The sequence below is a fragment of the Vespa mandarinia genome, chromosome 7 (genome assembly GCF_050613455.1).
Source record: "Vespa mandarinia isolate Hongniang chromosome 7, ASM5061345v1, whole genome shotgun sequence".
NCBI lineage: Eukaryota > Metazoa > Arthropoda > Insecta > Hymenoptera > Vespidae > Vespa > Vespa mandarinia.
Window position 1 is genome coordinate 4,092,866 of NC_140816.1, and position 19,644 is coordinate 4,112,509.

Consider the following 19,644-nt stretch of genomic DNA (forward strand, 5'->3'; position numbering starts at 1 on the left):
GTCGATTGATAAATTTTGTACATTTTTTCTTTTCGAAAGTTCAATTAAATTTAAAATTTTATTTTAATAAAATTGATTTCTATAATAAAATAATGTATCTATGAAATGTAAAAGTAATACAATATTTCTTTCAGAGAAAATAATATTTCTTTAGATCATACAGTGTACAGCATATTTCATTTTTTGTGTAATTAATCTTTTATCTTTCTTATGTTTAATTAAATTAAATTCAAAATTTTATCGTTAGTATAATTAATAATGTATACATTTTTTTTTTTCTTTCCTTATTTCTTTTCAGCTAGATCTAGATCGTGGAGGTCGCCAACACGGGAAGGAATAATTAGTAAAGAAGATTATCTTAACATTTAAATAATGTACGATATACGTAAAGTATAATTAATTAATATTTAAACAATAAGATATTCTTAGCAACGTTATAAAAATCATATACATGTATTGTCATTTACTATCGATTAATAGATATAATAATATTTCTTTCAGAGAGAATAATATTTATTTATATTAAACGTTTATTTTTCTTAAGTTTAATCAAATTAAATCTAGCATTTTATCGTTCGTATAATTAATATACATATATACTAATTCTTTTTTCCTTCCTTATTTCTTTTCAGCTAGGTCCGGGTCGTGGGATCGCGAACACGTGAAGGAATAATTAATTAATATTTAAACAATAGGATATTCTTAGCAACGTTATAGAGAACATGTACATATATTATCATATATTATCGATTAATAAATATAATATTTCTTTCAGAGAGAATAATATTTATTTATATCTGTGTTCAGAATATTTCATTGCTTTTTAATTAATCTTTTATTTTTCTTAAGTTTAATCAAATTAAATTCAGCATTTTAACGTTCGTATAATTACTGTCATTTCTATTTTTTCTTATTTACTGTCATTAATTATCCTTTATATATATCTCGGGTGGGACCCATCGGTGTGGGCCTCTGTGCGGGTTGCTTTCTCAGCATCTTATAGAGCTGCTTCTCTTTTCTTCTCTTTTTGGTGCTCTTTTTTCTATTTCATATTTTTCATTCTTTTCTATTATTCTTATTTTTCATTCTTATTTATTATTATTAATTATCCTTTATATATGTCGGATGAAACCCTCAAGTGGGGCCCACAAGTGGGCAAGTGCTTCTGTGCGGGTTGCTTTCTCAGCATCTTATAGAGCTACTTCTTTTGTATTATCTTTTTGGGGCTCTCTTTTCTATTTCATATTTTTCATATTGATTTACTCTTATTAATTATGATTTATAAATCTCGGGTGGGACCCATGGGAGGGGCTCATGGGTGTGGGCCTCTGTGCGGGCTGCTGTCTTAACATCGTGTAAAGCTGCTTCTCTTTTCTTTTCTTTCTGGGACTCTCTTTTTTATCTCATATTTTTCATAGTTATTTGCTCTTATTAATTATGATTTATAAGTCTCGGGTGGGACCATGGGGACATGGGTGTGGGCCTCTGTGCGGGTTGCTTTCTCAGCATACTGTAGTGCTGTTTCTACTTTCTTATCTTTCAGCAGCTCACTTTTATTGCTCATATTTTTCTTCTTTAATTATGTTTTTAATTATGTTTTTAATTGTGTTATTAATATATTATTTCTTTTTATTATGTCTTTTCAGATTTTTATTGTTATTTCTTTTTAATTATGTTTTTTTAATATTTATTTATGTTATTTTTTTAAATTATGCTTTTATGTTTTTAGGTTTGTTATTAATATATTCTTATTAATTTTAATTTTTAAGCATTAGGTAGGACCCACGTGATGAAGCGGACTGTTCTTTCAGCAGCGTGCAGAGTTACTTCTATTTTCTTATCTTTTAGCAGCTCTCTTTTATTACTCATATTTTTCTTCTTTAATTATGTTTTTAATTATGTTATTAATATATTATTTCTTTTTATTATGTCTTTTCAGATTTTTATTATGTTATTTCTTTTTAATTATGTCTTTTTAATATTTATTTATGTTATTTTTTTTAATTATGTTTTTATGTTTTTAGGTTTGTTATTAATATATTCTAATTAATTTTAATTTTTAAGCATTAGGTAGGACCCATGAGATGAAGCGGACTGTTGTTTTAGCAGCGTGCAGAGCTACTTCTATTTTCTTATCTTTCTTTTATTCATTTTCTTTTTTTCTTTTTCAGGATAGATCAAGGTATAGGTTCATCTCTGGTCGAATGCGTCATCGCCTGGCACGATTCATCATCGATTTTTACGCGGTTACGGGAAGGATAGGAAGAACACTGGCGCGCGTGTCGGCGTGCACAAGCGTGGGTGTTCTCGGGCGCGATTAAACTTCGTTTGATAGTTCGAATCGAAAACGCGAATATAGAGTAGAGTCACCGTTTTTCTAATACTCACGTGATTGAACGCGAGCGCGACATAAAAGTCCTACCGGGGATTTCGTTTAAATTTGCTCGAATATTCAATTAGATTACCACGCGAACGCGTTTTTTTAGAGTAGAGTCACCGTTTTCCGAACATTTGCGTGGGTGTCCGGGCGCGATTAAAAGTCCTATCATGGACTTCGTTTTAGTGTTGAAATTCGGGGTGCGCGAACGGTTTACCTTGTAGTGCTGTACATAGCTGGCTGATGTTATGACAATCCTAATGTTTGGTAGCGGGGCGGAAATCCCGACAAATATCATGGAAGTCTAAATACCGGTTAGCATATGTCACTTTGGATTTCAACTTAGAGTCACCGTTATTCTAACACTCACGTGAGTGTTCGCGTGCGCGACTAAAAGTCCTACCGGGGACTTCGTTTTGTTTGCTCGAATATTCGATTAGTTTATTTAGAGTAGAGTCACCGATTTTCGAACACTTGCGTGGGTGTCCGGGCGCGATTAAAAGTCCTATCATGGACTTCGTTTTAGCGTTGAAATTTGGAGTGCGCTTCGGATTTCAACTTAGAGTCACCGTTATTCTAACACTCACGTAAGTGTTCGCGTGCGCGATTGAAAGTCCTACCGAGGACTTCGTTTTATTTCTTCGACACTTCAATTAGATTACTTCGCGAATTTGGATAGAACAGTAGAATCTACGTAATTACAACACACGTGAGTGTCGCGTACGCGATTAATACGCTTTGATTGTTCGAAATTCGGATGCACGAATTTAGATGTGCTTAATAATTCGTTATGCCTGAGGCGGAGGGTGTTGAACGGTTAAGCTTTCTGTAAGTGGAGTCCCTGTAGCTAAGGCTAGATACTTCCTGTTAGCTTTGTCCCATGCCCAAGATATCCGAAGCGGAAGGCATGAGGGATCGGTATCGCGGTACGCGGATTTTAGAGTAAAGTAGAGTCACCGTTAGCTCGTGGGTCTCCACATGCAGCAACCTCCACGTGGTGAGACCTGGATCGTTAATACTTGCAAAGTCTAAATGTAAATTTTTAAATGCAAGTATTATCGAACGAATGGCTGCATATTGCATTACTTTTCCAATATCTTTTCAAACTAATTCCAACTAATCATTAACATATTTTCATTCTATATAGCTAATAATACTTCAAAAGAAGAAATATAGCAGAAATCTATTGTACAATAATTTCTCGGAGAAACGAAAATGAAATTTTTCTATCTTTCTTCTATGTCCGCTGTCATTTCTATTTATTCTTATTTACTCTCATTAATTATCCTTTATATATCTCGGGTGGGACCTACGGGAGGGGCCTGTAGGCGAGGGCTTCTGTGCGGGCTGCTGTCTCAGCATCATATAGAACTGTTTCTTTGGTCTTATCTTTTTGGGGCTCTCTATTCCTCTCTTTCTGGTGCTCTCTTTTCTTTCTCCGGCTCTCGTTTCTATCTCATATTTTTCTTTTTGAATTATGTTTTCAATTATGTTATTATTGTGTTATTTCCTTTTAATTATGTATTCTTAATATTTATTTATGTTGTTTCTTTCTAATTATGTATTTAATTATGTGTTTAATTATGTGTTTATGTTTTTAATTATGTTGTTAATTATGTTTATTTTCTATTTATATTATATATATATATATTATGTTTTATTTTATGTAATTTTTTTCTTTCTTTTATTTCCTCTTTATCTTTTTCTTTTACAGGATAGGTCATCGAGGTATAGGATCATCTGCGACCGGATGGTACATCGCATGGCTGGTTTCATCATCGAGTTCTACGCGCGAATACGGGAAGGATAGGAAGAACATTAGCGCGCGTGTCGGCGGGCACAGGCGTTGGTGTTCTCGGGCGCGATTAAACTTCGTTTGATTGTTCGAATCGAAAACGCGAATTGTAGAGTAGAGTCATCGTTTTTCTAACACTCGCGTGGGTGTTCGGGCGCGATTAAAGGTCCTACCGTGGACTTCGTTTGATTTCTTCAAAATTTCGATGGGGGTATTTCGCGAATTTCGGCTTAACAGTAGAATCTACGTAATTATAACACACACGTGAGTGTCGCGACGCGATTAGTTTTTCTAAGGAGTGCGCTTTGATTGTTCGAAATTCGGAAAGCACGAATTCGAATGTGCTTAATAATCCGTTATGTCTGAAGCGGACGGTGCAAATGGTGGAGCTATCTGTAAGAGGTGTGTTGTAGCTAAGCTACGCATACCCTGTTAGTTAAGAAGCCAATGCATTGAAGCGGAAAGGTATCGCGGATCGGTATCGTGGAACGCGGATTTTAGAGTAGAGTCACCGTCAGCCCGTGGGTCTCCACATGCAGCAACTTCCACGTAGTGAGACCTGGGTCGGTATTACTTGCATAATCTAATTGTAAATTCTTTAACGCAAGTATTACTGAGCGAATGGCTGCATATTTTTTTACTTTTCCAATATCTTTTTAATCTAATTCCAACTGAACATTAATATTTTTCGACTTAATATCGCTAATAATACTTCAAAAGAAGAAATATGGATAGAATTCTTTTGTACAATAATTTCTCGGAGAAACGAAAATGAAATTTTTCTATCTCTCTTTTATGTCCACTGTCATTTCTATTAATTCTTATTTGCTCTCACTAATTATCCTTTATATATCTCGGGTGGGACCTATGGGAGGGGTCCATGGTTGAGTGCCTCTGTGCAGGTTGCTGTATCAGCATCATGTAGAACTGCTTCTATTCTCTTATCATTCTGCGGCTCTTTTCTTTAAGTTATATTTATCGTGTTTTTATTTTCTATGTTTTTAATATTTTCTTATGAATTATGATTTATAGTTTCGGGTGGGACTCATGGGGTGGGCCATGGGTGTGGGCCTCTGAGCGGGTTGATTTCTCAGCATCTTATAGAGCTGCTACTCTTTTCTTCTCTTTTTGGTGCACTCTTTTCTATTTCATATTTTTCATTCTTATTTACTGTTATTAATTATGATTTATTAATCTCGGGTGGGACCCATGGGATGGGGACATGGGTGTGGGCCTCTGTGCGGGTTCCTGTCTTAGCATCGTGTAGATCTGCTTCTATTTTCTTGTCTTTCAGCTGCTCTCTTTCATTATTAATATTTTTCTCCTTTAATTATGTCTTTAATTATGTTTTTAATTATGTTATTTTTTTCGTTATGTCTTTTCAGATTTTTATGATATTATTTCATTTTAACTATGTTTCTTTAATATTTATTTGTTATTTCTTTTTAATTACGTTTTCAGATTTTAATTATGTTTTTAATATATTCTTATTAATTATGATTTACGGTTTTAGGTAGGAAACATTAGATGAAGAGGACTGTTGTTTCAGCAGCATGCAGAACTACTTTTATTTTCTTATTTTTCAGCAGCTCTCTTTCATTATTCATATTTTTCTTCTTTAATTATGTTTTTAATCATGTTTTTAATTATGGTATTAATATGTTATTTCTTTTTATTATGTCTTTTCAGAATTTAATTATGTTATTTCCATTTAATTATGTTTTTTTAATATTTATTTATGTTATTTCTTTTTAATTATGTTTTTATGTTTTTAGGTTTTGTTATTAATATATTCTAATTAATTTTAATTTTTAAGCATTAGGTAGGACCCATGAGATGAAGCGGACTGTTGTTCCAGCAGCGTGCAGAGCTACTTCTATTTTCTTATCTTTCTTTTATTCATCTTCTTTTTTTCTTTTTCAGGGATGATCGAGCAATCATGCAGCGATATTCAATATGTCTTCTTTTCTTTTTCTTATTTTTTCCTTGTTTTCTTTTTTTTCAGGATAGGTCATCAAGGCATAGGTTCACCTCCGGTCGAATGCGTCATCGCCTGCCACGATTCATCATGGATTTTTACACGCGGTTACGGGAAGGATAGGAAGAACACCGGCGCGCGTGTCGGCGTGCACAAGCGTGGGTGTTCTCGGGCGCGATTAAACTTCGTTTGATAGTTCGAATCGAAAACGCGAATATAGAGTAGAGTCACCGTTTTTCTAACACTCACGTGAATGAATGCGAGCGCGACTTAAAAGTCCTACCGGGGACTTCGTTTAAATTTTTGCTCGAATATTCGATTAGATTACCTCGCGAACGCGTTTTTTTAGAGTAGAGTCACCGTTTTCCGAGCACTTGCGTGGGTGTCCGGGCGCGATTATAAGTCCTACCATGGACTTCGTTTTAGTGTTGAAATTCGGGGTGCGCGAACGGTTTACCTTGTAGTGCTGTACATAGCTGGCTGATGTTATGACAATCCTAATGTTTGGTAGCGGGGCGGAAATCCCGACAAATATCATGGAAAGTCTAAATACCGGTTAGCATATGTCACTTTGGATTTCAACTTTGAGTCATCGTTATTCTAACACCCGCGTGGGTGTTCGCGTGCGCGATTAAAAGTCCTACCGGGGACTTCGTTTTGTTTGCTCGAATATTCGATTAGTTTATTTAGAGTAGAGTCACCGATTTTCGAACACTTGCGTGGGTGTCCGGGCGCGATTGAAAGTCCTACCGGGGACTTCGTTTTATTTCTTCGACATATCGATTAAATTACTTCGCGAATTTGGATAGAACAGTAGAATCTACGTAATTATAACACACGTGAGTTTCGTGAACGCGATTAATGCGCTTTGATTGTTCGAAATTCGGATGCACGAATTCAGATGTGCTTAATAATCCGTTATGCCTGAGGCGGAGGGTGTCGAACGGTTAAGCTTTCTGTAAGTGGAGTCCCTGTAGCTAAGGCTAGATACTTCCTGTTAGCTTTGTCCCATGCCCAAGATATCCGAAGCGGAAGGCATGAGGGATCGGTATCGCGGTACGCGGATTTTAGAGTAAAGTAGAGTCACCGTTAGCTCGTGGGTCTCCACATGCAGCAACTTCCACGTAGTGAGACCTGGATCGTTAATACTTGCAAAGTTTAATTGTAAATTTTTAAATGCAAGTATTACCGAACGAATGGCTGCATATTTTTTTACATTTCCAATATCTTTTCAAACTAATTCCAACTAAACATTAACATATTTTCATTTTATATAGCTAATAATACTTCAAAAGAAGAAATTTGACAGAAATATATTATACAATAATTTCTCAGAGAAATGAGAAATAAATTTTTCTATCTTTTACGTCCACTGTCATTTCTATTTATTCTTATTCACTCTCATTAATTATCCTTTGTGTATTTCGGGTGGGACCCATGGGAGGGGCCTGTGGGCGAGGGCTTCTGTGCGGGTTGCTGTCTCAGCATCATATAGAACTTTTTCTCTTGTCTTATCTTTTTGGGGCTCTCTATTCTTCTCTTTCTGGGGCTCTCTTTTCTTTCTCCGGCTCTCGTTTCTATCTCAAATTTTTCTTTTTCAATTATGTTTTCAATTGTGTTATTAATATGTTATTTCCTTTTAATTATGTTTTTAATTATGTGTTTAATCGTGTTTTTAATTATATTTTTAATTATATTTTTGATTATGTTCTTAATTATGTTTTTAATATATTTCTATTAATTATGATTTAGTTGCTTTTGGTAGGAATCTTGGGGTGATGCATGCTGCTTCTCTTTTCGTTTCTTTTTCTCTTTCTCTTATCTATCTATATATATTTTCTATTTGTATTTTATATATGTATATATATATTATTTTCTGTTTTATATATGTTTTTATTCTATTTTTTTCCTCTTTATCTTTTTCTTTTACAGGATAGATCATCGAGGGATAGGTTCATCAGCGACCGGATGGTACATCGAATGGCAGGATTCATCATCGATTTTTTCACGCGAATACGGGAAGGATAGGAAGAACACTGGCGCGCGTGTCGGCGGGCACAGGCGTGGGTGTTCTCGGGCGCGATTACATTACGTTTGATTGTTCGAATCGAAAACGCGAATTGTAGAGTAGAGTCATCGTGTTTCTAACATTCGCGTGGGTGTTCGGGCGCGATTAAAGGTCCTACCGTGGACTTCGTTTGATTTCTTCAAAATTTCGTTGGGGGTACTTCGCGAATTTCGGCTTAACAGTAGAATCTACGTAATTATAACACACACGTGGGTGTCGCGACGCGATTAGTAGTCTAAGGAGTGCGCTTTGATTGTTCGAAATTCGGAAAGCACGATATTCGAATGTGCTTAATAATCCGTTATGTCTGAAGCAGACGGTGCAAATGGTGGAGCTATCTGTAAGAGGTGTGTAGTAGCAAAGCTACGCATACCCTGTTAGTTAAGAAGCCAGTGCATTGAAGCGGAAAGGTATCGCGGACCGGTATCGCGGAACGCGGATTTTAGAGTAGAGTCACCGTCAGTCCGTGGGTCTCCACATGCAGCAACTTCCACGTAGTGAGACCTGGGTCGGTATTACTTGCATACTCTAATTATAGATTCTTTAACGCAAGTATTACTGAGCGAATGGCTGCATACTTTTTTACTTTTCCAATATCTTTTCAAACTAATTCCAACTAATCATTAACATATTTTCATTTTATATAGCTAATAATACTTCAAAAGAAGAAATATATCAGAAATCTATTGTACAATAATTTCTCAGAGAAATGAAAAGGAAATTTTTCTATCTCTCTTTTATGTCCACTGTCATTTCTATTTATTCTTATTTACTTTCATTAATTATCATTTGTGTATTTCGGGTGGGACCCATGGGAGGGGCCTGTGGGCGAGGGCTTCTGTGCGGGCTGCTGTCTCAGCATCATATAGAACTGTTTCTCTTGTCTTCTCTTTTTAGGGCTCTCTATTCTTCTCTTTCTGGGGCTCTCTTTTCTTTCTCCGGCTCTCGTTTCTATCTCATATTTTTCTTTTACAATTATGTTTTCAATTGTGTTATTAATATGTTATTTCCTTTTAATTATGTTTTTAATATATTTCTATTAATTATGATTTAGTTGCTTTTGGTAGGAATCATGGTATGATGCATGCTGCTTCTCTTTTCGTTTCTTTTTCTAGGTCTCTTATCTATTTATATATATTTTCTATTTGTATTTTATATATGTATATATATATTATTTTCCGTTTAATATATTTTTTTTTCTCTTATTTTCTGCTTACATTCTTTTTTTCCAGGATAGATCATCGAGGGATAGGTTCATCTGCGACCGGATGGTACATCGCATGGCAGGATTCATCATCGATTTTTTCACGCGAATACGGGAAGGATAGGAAGAACATTAGCGCGCGTGTCGGCGGGCACAGGCGTTGGTGTTCTCGGGCGCGATTAAACTTCGTTTGATTGTTCGAATCGAAAACGCGAATTGTAGAGTAGAGTCATCGTTTTTCTAACACTCGCGTGGGTGTTCGGGCGCGATTAAAGGTCCTACCGTGGACTTCGTTTGATTTCTTCAAAATTTCGTTGGGGGACCTTCGCGAATTTCGGCTTAACAGTAGAATCTACGTAACTATAACACACACGTGGGTGTCGCGACGCGATTAGTAGTCTAAGGAGTGCGCTTTGATTGTTCGAAATTCGGAAAGCACGAATTCTAATGTGCTTAATAATCCGTTATGTCTGAAGCGGACGGTGCAAATGGTGGAGCTATCTGTAAGAGGTGTGTAGTAGCAAAGCTACGCATACCCTGTTAGTTAAGAAGCCAGTGCATTGAAGCGGAAAGGTATCGCGGACCGGTATCGCGGAACGCGGATTTTAGAGTAGAGTCACCGTCAGTCCGTGGGTCTCCACATGCAGCAACTTCCACGTAGTGAGACCTGGGTCGGTATTACTTGCATACTCTAATTATAAATTCTTTAACGCAAGTATTACTGAGCGAATGGCTGCATATTTTTTTACTTTTCCAATATCTTTTTAATCTAATTCCAACTGAACATTAATATATTTCCACTTTATGTCGCTAATAATACTTCAAAAGAAGAAATATGGCAGAATTCTATTGTACAATAATTTCTCAGAGAAACGAAAAGGAAATTTCTCTATCACACTTTAATGTCCGCTGTCACTTCTATTTTTCTTATTTATTATAATTAATTATCCTTTATAAGTCTCGGGTGGGACCCACTGGTGGGGCCTGTGGGCGAGGGCTTCTGTGCGGGCTGCATCATATAGAACTGTTTCTTTTATCTTCTCTTTTTGGGGCTCTCTTTTCTATTTCATATTTTGCATTGTTATTTACTATTATTAATTATGATTTATTAGTCTCGGGTGGGACCCATGGGATGGGGACATGGGTGTGGGCCTCTGTGCGGGTTGCTGTCTTAGCATCGTGTAGAGCTGCTTCTATTTTCTTATCTTTCTGCAGCTTTCTTTTCTATCTAATATTTTTCTTATTTAATTATGTATTTAATTATGTTATTAATATGTTATTTCTTTTCATTATGTCTTTTCAGATTATTATTATGTTATTTCTTTTTAATTATGTTTTTATAGTTTTAATTATGTTTTTAATATATTCTTATTAATTATAATTTACAGGTTTTAAGTAGGAACCATAGGATGAAGCGGTTTGTTGTTTCAGCAGCATGCAGAGCTACTTCTATTTTCTTATCTTTCAGCAGCTCTCTTTTATTACTCTTTTTTTTCTTTAATTATGTGTTTAATTATGTTATTAATATGTTATTTCTTTTCATTATGTCTTTTCAGATTTTTATTATGTCATTTCTTTTTAATTATGTCTTTTTAATATTTATTTATGTTATTTTTTTAAATTATGCTTTTATGTTTTTTGGTTTGTTATCAATATATTCTAATTAATTTTAATTTTTAAGCATTAGGTAGGACCCATGAGATGAAGGGGACTGTTATTTTAGCAGCGTGCAGAGCTACTTCTATTTTCTTATCTTTCTTTTATTCATTTTCTTTTTTTCTTTTTCAGGATGGATCATCAAGGTATAGGTTCATCTCTGGTCGAATGCGTCATCGCCTTGCACGATTCATCATCGATTTTTACGCGGTTACGGGAAGGATAGGAAGAACACTGGCGTGCGTGTCGGCGTGCACAAGCGTGGGTGTTCTCGGGCGCGATTAAACTTCGTTTGATAGTTCGAATCGAAAACGCGAATATAGAGTAGAGTCACCGTTTTTCTAACACTCACGTGAATGAACGCGAGCGCGACATAAAAGTCCTACCGGGGATTTCGTTTAAATTTGCTCGAATATTCGATTAGATTACCACGCGAACGCGTTTTTTTAGAGTAGAGTCACCGTTTTCCGAACACTTGCGTGGGTGTCCGGGCGCGATTAAAAGTCCTATCATGGACTTCGTTTTAGTGTTGAAATTCGGGGTGCGCGAACGGTTTACCTTGTAGTGCTGTACATAGCTGGCTGATGTTATGACAATCCTAATGTTTGGTAGCGGGGCGGAAATCCCGACAAATATCATGGAAGTCTAAATACCGGTTAGCATATGTCACTTTGGATTTCAACTTAGAGTCACCGTTATTCTAACACTCACGTGAGTGTTCGCGTGCGCGATTAAAAGTCCTACCGGGGACTTCGTTTTGTTTGCTCGAATATTCGATTAGTTTATTTAGAGTAGAGTCACCGATTTTCGAACACTTGCGTGGGTGTCCGGGCGCGATTAAAAGTCCTATCATGGACTTCGTTTTAGCGTTGAAATTTGGAGTGGGCTTCGGATTTCAACTTAGAGTCACCGTTATTCTAACACTCACGTAAGTGTTCGCGTGCGCGATTGCAAGTCCTACCGGGGACTTCGTTTTATTTCTTCGACATATCGATTAAATTACTTCGCGAATTTGGATAGAACAGTAGAATCTACGTAATTATAACACACGTGAGTTTCGTGAACGCGATTAATGCGCTTTGATTGTTCGAAATTCGGATGCACGAATTCAGATGTGCTTAATAATCCGTTATGCCTGAGGCGGAGGGTGTCGAACGGTTAAGCTTTCTGTAAGTGGAGTCCCTGTAGCTAAGGCTAGATACTTCCTGTTAGCTTTGTCCCATGCCCAAGATATCCGAAGCGGAAGGCATGAGGGATCGGTATCGCGGTACGCGGATTTTAGAGTAAAGTAGAGTCACCGTTAGCTCGTGGGTCTCCACATGCAGCAACTTCCACGTAGTGAGACCTGGATCGTTAATACTTGCAAAGTTTAATTGTAAATTTTTAAATGCAAGTATTACCGAACGAATGGCTGCATATTTTTTTACATTTCCAATATCTTTTCAAACTAATTCCAACTAAACATTAACATATTTTCATTTTATATAGCTAATAATACTTCAAAAGAAGAAATTTGACAGAAATATATTATACAATAATTTCTCAGAGAAATGAGAAATAAATTTTTCTATCTTTTACGTCCACTGTCATTTCTATTTATTCTTATTCACTCTCATTAATTATCCTTTGTGTATTTCGGGTGGGACCCATGGGAGGGGCCTGTGGGCGAGGGCTTCTGTGCGGGCTGCTGTCTCAGCATCATATAGAACTGTTTCTCTTGTCTTATCTTTTTAGGGCTCTCTATTCTTCTCTTTCTGGGTCTCTCTTTTCTTTCTCCGGCTCTCGTTTCTATCTCATATTTTTCTTTTACAATTATGTTTTCAATTGTGTTATTAATATGTTATTTCCTTTTAATTATGTTTTTAATATATTTCTATTAATTATGATTTAGTTGCTTTTGGTAGGAATCTTGGGGTGATGCATGCTGCTTCTCTTTTCGTTTCTTTTTCTCTTTCTCTTATCTATCTATATATATTTTCTATTTGTATTTTATATATGTATATATATATTATTTTCTGTTTTATATATGTTTTTATTCTATTTTTTTCCTCTTTATCTTTTTCTTTTACAGGATAGATCATCGAGGGATAGGTTCATCAGCGACCGGATGGTACATCGAATGGCAGGATTCATCATCGATTTTTTCACGCGAATACGGGAAGGATAGGAAGAACACTGGCGCGCGTGTCGGCGGGCACAGGCGTGGGTGTTCTCGGGCGCGATTACATTACGTTTGATTGTTCGAATCGAAAACGCGAATTGTAGAGTAGAATCATCGTTTTTCTAACACTCGCGTGGGTGTTCGGGCGCGATTAAAGGTCCTACCGTGGACTTCGTTTGATTTCTTCAAAATTTCGATGGGGGTACTTCGCGAATTTCGGCTTAACAGTAGAATTTACGTAAATACAACACACACGTGAGTGTCGCGACGCGATTAGTAGTCTAAGGAGTGCGCTTTGATTGTTCGAAATTCGGAAAGCACAAATTCAGATGTGCTTAATAATCCGTTATGTCTGAAGTAGACGGTGCAAATGGTGGAGCTATCTGTAAGAGGTGTGCAGTAGCTAAAGCTACGCATACCCTGTTAGTTAAGAAGCCAGTGCATTGAAGCGGAAAGGTATCGCGGATCGGTATCGTGGAACGCGGATTTTAGAGTAGAGTCACCGTCAGTCCGTGGGTCTCCACATGCAGCAACTTCCACGTAGTGAGACCTGGGTCGGTATTACTTGCATACTCTAATTATAAATTCTTTAACGCAAGTATTACTGAGCGAATGGCTGCATATTTTTTTACTTTTCCAATATCTTTTTAATCTAATTCCAACTGAACATTAATATTTTTCGACTTTATATGGCTAATAATACTTCAAAAGAAGGAATATGGCAGAATTCTATTCTACAATAATTTCTCAGAGAAACGAAAAGGAAATTCTTCTATCTCTCTTTTATGTCCACTGTCATTTCTATTAATTCTTATTTACTCTCATTAATTATACTTCATATATCTCGGGTGGGACCCATGGGAGGGGCCTGTGGGCGAGGGCTTCTGTGCGGGCTGCTTTCTCAGCATCATATAGAACTGTTTCTCTTGTCTTATCTTTTTGGGGCTTTCTTTTCTATTTCATATTTTGCATTCTTATTTACTATTATTAATTATGATTTATTAGTTTCGGGTGGGACCCATGGGATGGGGACATGGGTGTGGGCCTCTGTGCGGGTTGCTTTCTCAGCTTACTGTAGTGCTGTTTCTATTTTCTTATCTTTCAGCAGCTCTCTTTTATTACTCATATTTTTCTTCTTTAATTATGTCTTTAATTATGTTATTAATATGTTATTTCTTTTTATTATGTCTTTTCAGATTTTTATTGTTATTTCTTTTTAATTATGTTTTTTTAATATTTATTTATGTTATTTCTGTTTAATTATGTATTTATGTTTTTAGGTTTGTTATTAATATATTCTTATTAATTTTAATTTTTAAGCATTAGGTAGGACCCACGAGATGAAGCGGACTGTTCTTTCAGCAGCGTGCAGAGTTACTTCTATTTTCTTATCTTTCAGCAGCTCTCTTTTATTACTCATATTTTTTTTCTTTAATTATGTTTTTTATTATGGTTCTAATTATGGTATTAATATATTTTTATTAATTATGATTAATGTTTTAGGTGGGACCCATGTGATGATGCTGGCTGCTGTTTCAACATCATGCAGATCTGCGTCAACCTTCATTTCTTCCTTTAGCTCTCTTATCTATTTATATATATTTATTTTCAATTTTATTTATTTTCTATTTATATTCTATGTACATATTATCTTCTATTTTCTTTCTTTTTTCTTTCTTTTGCTTTTTCCATATCATTTTATTTTCCAGGATAGATCATCAAGGGATAGAGTCATCTGCGGCCGGATGATACATCGCATGGCAGGATTCATCATCGATTTTACACGCGAATACGGGCAGGATAGGAGAACATTCACACGCTTGTCGGCAAGCACAGGCGTGGGTGTTCACGGGCGCGATTAAACTTCGTTTGACTGTTCGTATCGAAAACGCGAATTTAGAGTAGAGTCACCGTTTTTCTAACACTCACGTGAATGATCGCGAGCGCGACATAAAAGTCCTACCGGGGATTTCGTTTAAATTTGCTCGAATATTCGATTAGATTACCACGCGAAAGCGTTTTTTTAGAGTAGAGTCACCGTTTTCCGAACACTTGCGTGGGTGTCCGGGCGCGATTAAAAGTCCTATCATGGACTTCGTTTTAGTGTTGAAATTCGGGGTGCGCGAACGGTTTACCTTGTAGTGCTGTACATAGCTGGCTGATGTTATGACAATCCTAATGTTTGGTAGCGGGGCGGAAATCTCGACAAATATCATGGAAAGTCTAAATACCGGTTAGCATATATCACTTTGGATTTCAACTTAGAGTCACCGTTATTCTAACACGTGAGTGTTCGCGTGCGCGATTAAAAGTCCTACCGGGGACTTCGTTTTGTTTGCTCGAATATTCGATTAGTTTATTTAGTGTAGAGTCACCGATTTTCGAACACTTGCGTGGGTGTCCGGGCGCGATTAAAAGTCCTATCATGGACTTCGTTTTAGTGTTGAAATTCGGAGTGTGCTTCGGATTTCAACTTAGAGTCACCGTTATTCTAACACTCACGTAAGTGTTCACGTGCGCGATTGAAAGTCCTACCGGGGACTTCGTTTTATTTCTTCGACATTTCAATTAGATTACTTCGCGAATTTGGATAGAACAGTAGAATCTACGTAATTATAACACACGTGAGTGTCGCGAACGCGATTAATACGCTTTGATTGTTCGAAATTCGGATGCACGAATTTAGATGTGCTTAATAATTCGTTATGCCTGAGGCGGAGGGTGTTGAACGGTTAAGCTTTCTGTAAGTGGAGTCCCTGTAGCTAAGGCTAGATACTTCCTGTTAGCTTTGTACCATGCCCAAGATATCCGAAGCGGAAGGCATAAGGGATCGGTATCGCGGAACGCGGATTTTAGAGTAAACTAGAATCACCGTTAGCTCGTGGGTCTCCACATGCAGCAACCTCCACGTGGTGAGACCTGGGTCGATAGTACTTGCGATATATCGAAATCGAATGATAAATCACATAACTGTATTATCGTGCGAATGGCTGCATATTTTAGTTTATTTTCAAAATTCTTTCAATCTAATTCTGATTAAACACTAAACTACTAACACTTTATATTGCCAATATTATTTTTACAGGTAAATAAAGAAGATATAGTTTAATTCAAAGATAATTTCTTAGAGAATCGCACAGAAGCTTGTTCTATCGCACTTATACTTGTCATTATACCTACATATTTCCTATTTATTTTTATTTACTCTTATTAATTATAATTTATAAGTTTCGTTTAGGATTTATGATTGAGGCTGTTGAGTGTGGGCCTTTAGGCGGGTCTTCTTTTTTTAACATAATAAAACTAATTTCGCTTGTAGAACAGGTAATGCGTACAAACGAACACAAGCAACTGGCTAGTTCACAAAAACAAAACATACCACTCATATTTCATAGTTAATGTAATAATTATTTAATATTGTGGCCGAATTATTGCTTTTTATATATTATTGTTATCGAGATTATTTATTAAAAGAAATTGTAATATTATAATATGAACATGTTTTTACAACATATAAATTTGTATAAAATTGATAAAAGCTGCCTACAAAATAATTTGTACAAATGAAGAGGCATGTATAGATATTTTTCAAAATTAAAGTTAATTCCTTTGTAAAAAAAATTATATATAATTACAAAAAGTTACATTTAAGATAAAAAGTTTCTGGATATAAACTACTTTATTAACTAGTTCATTTTAAGTATGGCCAAATATATGACGAAATTTTCATTGAACGTATATTCCACAATAATTATGTTGTTTGAAAACGATTTAATACAATTCCAAGAGCAACCTTTGCATCTTGGAAAGGATCTATTACTTTTACGTGACTAATTATTACTGGTTTTTCTAAAAAGATTTTTAACGTATCCCTTGTTTGTTGCAAAAAATAATCTTTTTGGCTGATTATCTCCAATGCTTTGAAACAACCATCTAAATTCCAATCAATTTTTCCAGCACTTTTATCTTCGCTCTACAATGGTATTTATAGACGTATAATTAAATTTATCAACTTGATACATAGGGTTAAAGTACTTACCTTTATTAAACCTAAGTTTACAAGTAAAGAATTATTCAAAATTGTAATTTGTTTATCTTTCACAGCAAATGCAAAGAGCTCTGCATATAGAATATCTGTAAGGATTTGTGCTTTTATTCTTACATCAAAAAATCCACTTCCACATAGAGCAGAAACATTCATAATCACTTTTATAAATTCCTCAATGAATGTGAATTCTGATTGCGTATTATTATCTTTTACTAAATTCTAAAATATATAATAATTATAAAAATTGAAATTTTGGAAATTATATTCAAAGAATAAAAGAATGAAAATCAAACCTTTACATATTCAACAAAAGGCTGTGCACTCTCATATTCTAATAATAATAAATTTTCTTCTGTTGGAGATTTTAAGAAATCGGGAACAGTTACTTTCTTTTCAATTTTTTGTATTATTATAGCACCATTGTCATTTGTATAATCTTCATTCACATTCTCATCATCTTCATCTTCCTCATCTTCATCCTCATCCTCATTTTCATTCTCATCCTCATCTTCGTTTTCATCCTCATCTTCGTTTTCATCTTCATCCTCTTCCTCATCCTCACCATCTTCATCTTCAACACTTTCATCGTCATTTAATGTACCTAATGAATTAATACGTTCAAAATTTGTAAGACATTTGTGCAAAATAGCACGACCATCTGTTCCAAATAAATTGCCATCTAAATGTAAATTAGTCAGTTGCTTTTTATCAGCCATTGCTTGAGCAATTGGCGCAGCTCCCCTTGTATGGATTTCATTAAAACTTAAGTTTAACTCCATAAGGGAAGGATGATTTCCTTTAATTCCTAAAGCTGCTGCTAATATTAAACTACCTTCTGTTTTTAACAAACAGTCTCCAAGATTAAGATGTTCAAGAGCACGAAAATTTGGTAAAATGTTGGCAAGAGCTTGAGCTCCTTGAGGTCCTATTATATTATCATTAAGATTTAACACACGTAATTTTGGATTAGCAGATAAACCTTTAGCAAGTGCTATAATTCCTGGATGAGTTATACTATTTTGAGGCATTGCAACCTCCTCTAAAGTAGTTAACTTTTTAAATACAGATGCTAAAGCTTCGGCACCTTCATTTTCCAACCGATTTCTTCCAACATCAAATACTTTCAATGCTAATTGTGTTCCTGTAATAATATTTAAAACTTTGTAAATAATCAAAAATGCATGTTAGTACTTATATAAAGTAGTTAGCACTTACCGTCGCGTGAACTATTCTGACAACAGTCCAATAAAGCTTTAGCTAACATTTTACCTCCAAATATACCAAGTCCATTGTTATTTAAATGTAATTCACGAAGAGAATAACATGTACTTGAAGTTAAAAAATCTGCTAATCCTTTAATACCAATTGGACCAAAAGCATTATCACTCAACTCTAACTCGGTAAGTTGTGCACCAGCTATACACAAAGAAGTGCCAAGGTATTCTAACGCTTTAGGAATTTCTTCTTTAGAACGACCAGTGAACATATCTTTCCAAAGAGCTCTTTTCAAAGCAGCTCCTTTCTTTTTTAAAGCTTCAGCTATAGCTTTTGCCGCAAGTGGCCCTAATGTGTTACCTTCTAAATTGAAGAATTCTAAATGTGGGCATTCCTCTATCGCTTTAACCACTTCTATTGCTAATGAACAAAAATAAAATATCAACGTTTTTTAAAGAAAGGGGCATTTATAATATTTTAACCCAATATTTTCTTAATATTGGGTTAAGATATTATAATTACTTCTATTTCCTTAATATTAGGTTAAGATTTATAGATATTCCTAATATCTTAACCTCTAAATTATCTTCTACGAAGTAAAAATATATAATACCATTTTTTTCAGAATCAAGTTTGAGAAATCTTCCTGCAAAAGAAACACCGTTTTTTTCAATATTATCCTTTAAAGCATCTTTTAATTCGCTTAAGTTGAACGAAGACATGATTTTTTTTAATGTCGAAAACAATCCAAACTTCGTTTTTCGTTCACGTTACTTTTTTTCGATTACCACGCTGCTATACAATAAAGAATATATGTTATTGATAAAAATATTACTAATAAATCGTTTACTAATAATTCGATAACAAATAATAAGCTTTTATATACTTATTATTTGTTATCGATTCATATACGTACAGTTTATACGCGCCAATACAATATATACACGCGGGAATGTATCATCAATAATTGAACGAACATTTTTTTGAAGGTATCAAAGGTATCAAAAGTTACCACTAACAACAACATATATATTACTAAGCAATAAACAATTTTCAAAATTTTTTTATATATAACAAAAAATATCTAAAAGCATTTGTTATCATTTTTGTAACATGTTGTTCATATTTATGAGATTTCAAAT

General features: G+C 35.1%; 1 protein-coding gene across 2 annotated transcripts; it reads right to left on the reverse strand.

Moving 5' to 3' along the window:
- Positions 1–16,768: 16,768 nt before the first annotated feature.
- Positions 16,769–19,628, reverse strand: RanGAP (Ran GTPase activating protein). Of its 2 annotated transcripts, none has more exons than XM_035863899.2 (6): positions 19,419–19,628; positions 19,116–19,294; positions 18,503–18,922; positions 17,581–18,428; positions 17,279–17,506; positions 16,769–17,212 (listed from the first exon to the last, which is right to left on the reverse strand). In XM_035863899.2, the coding sequence occupies exons 2-6, from the start codon at positions 19,222–19,224 to the stop codon at positions 16,991–16,993; spliced, it is 1,827 nt and encodes a 608-aa protein (XP_035719792.2). In that variant the 5' UTR covers positions 19,225–19,294; positions 19,419–19,628; the 3' UTR covers positions 16,769–16,990. The 2 variants fall into 2 exon arrangements, with proteins under 2 accessions (XP_035719792.2, XP_035719791.2); XM_035863898.2 differs by having other exon boundaries at positions 16,770–17,212; positions 19,116–19,297.
- Positions 19,629–19,644: the final 16 nt, after the last annotated feature.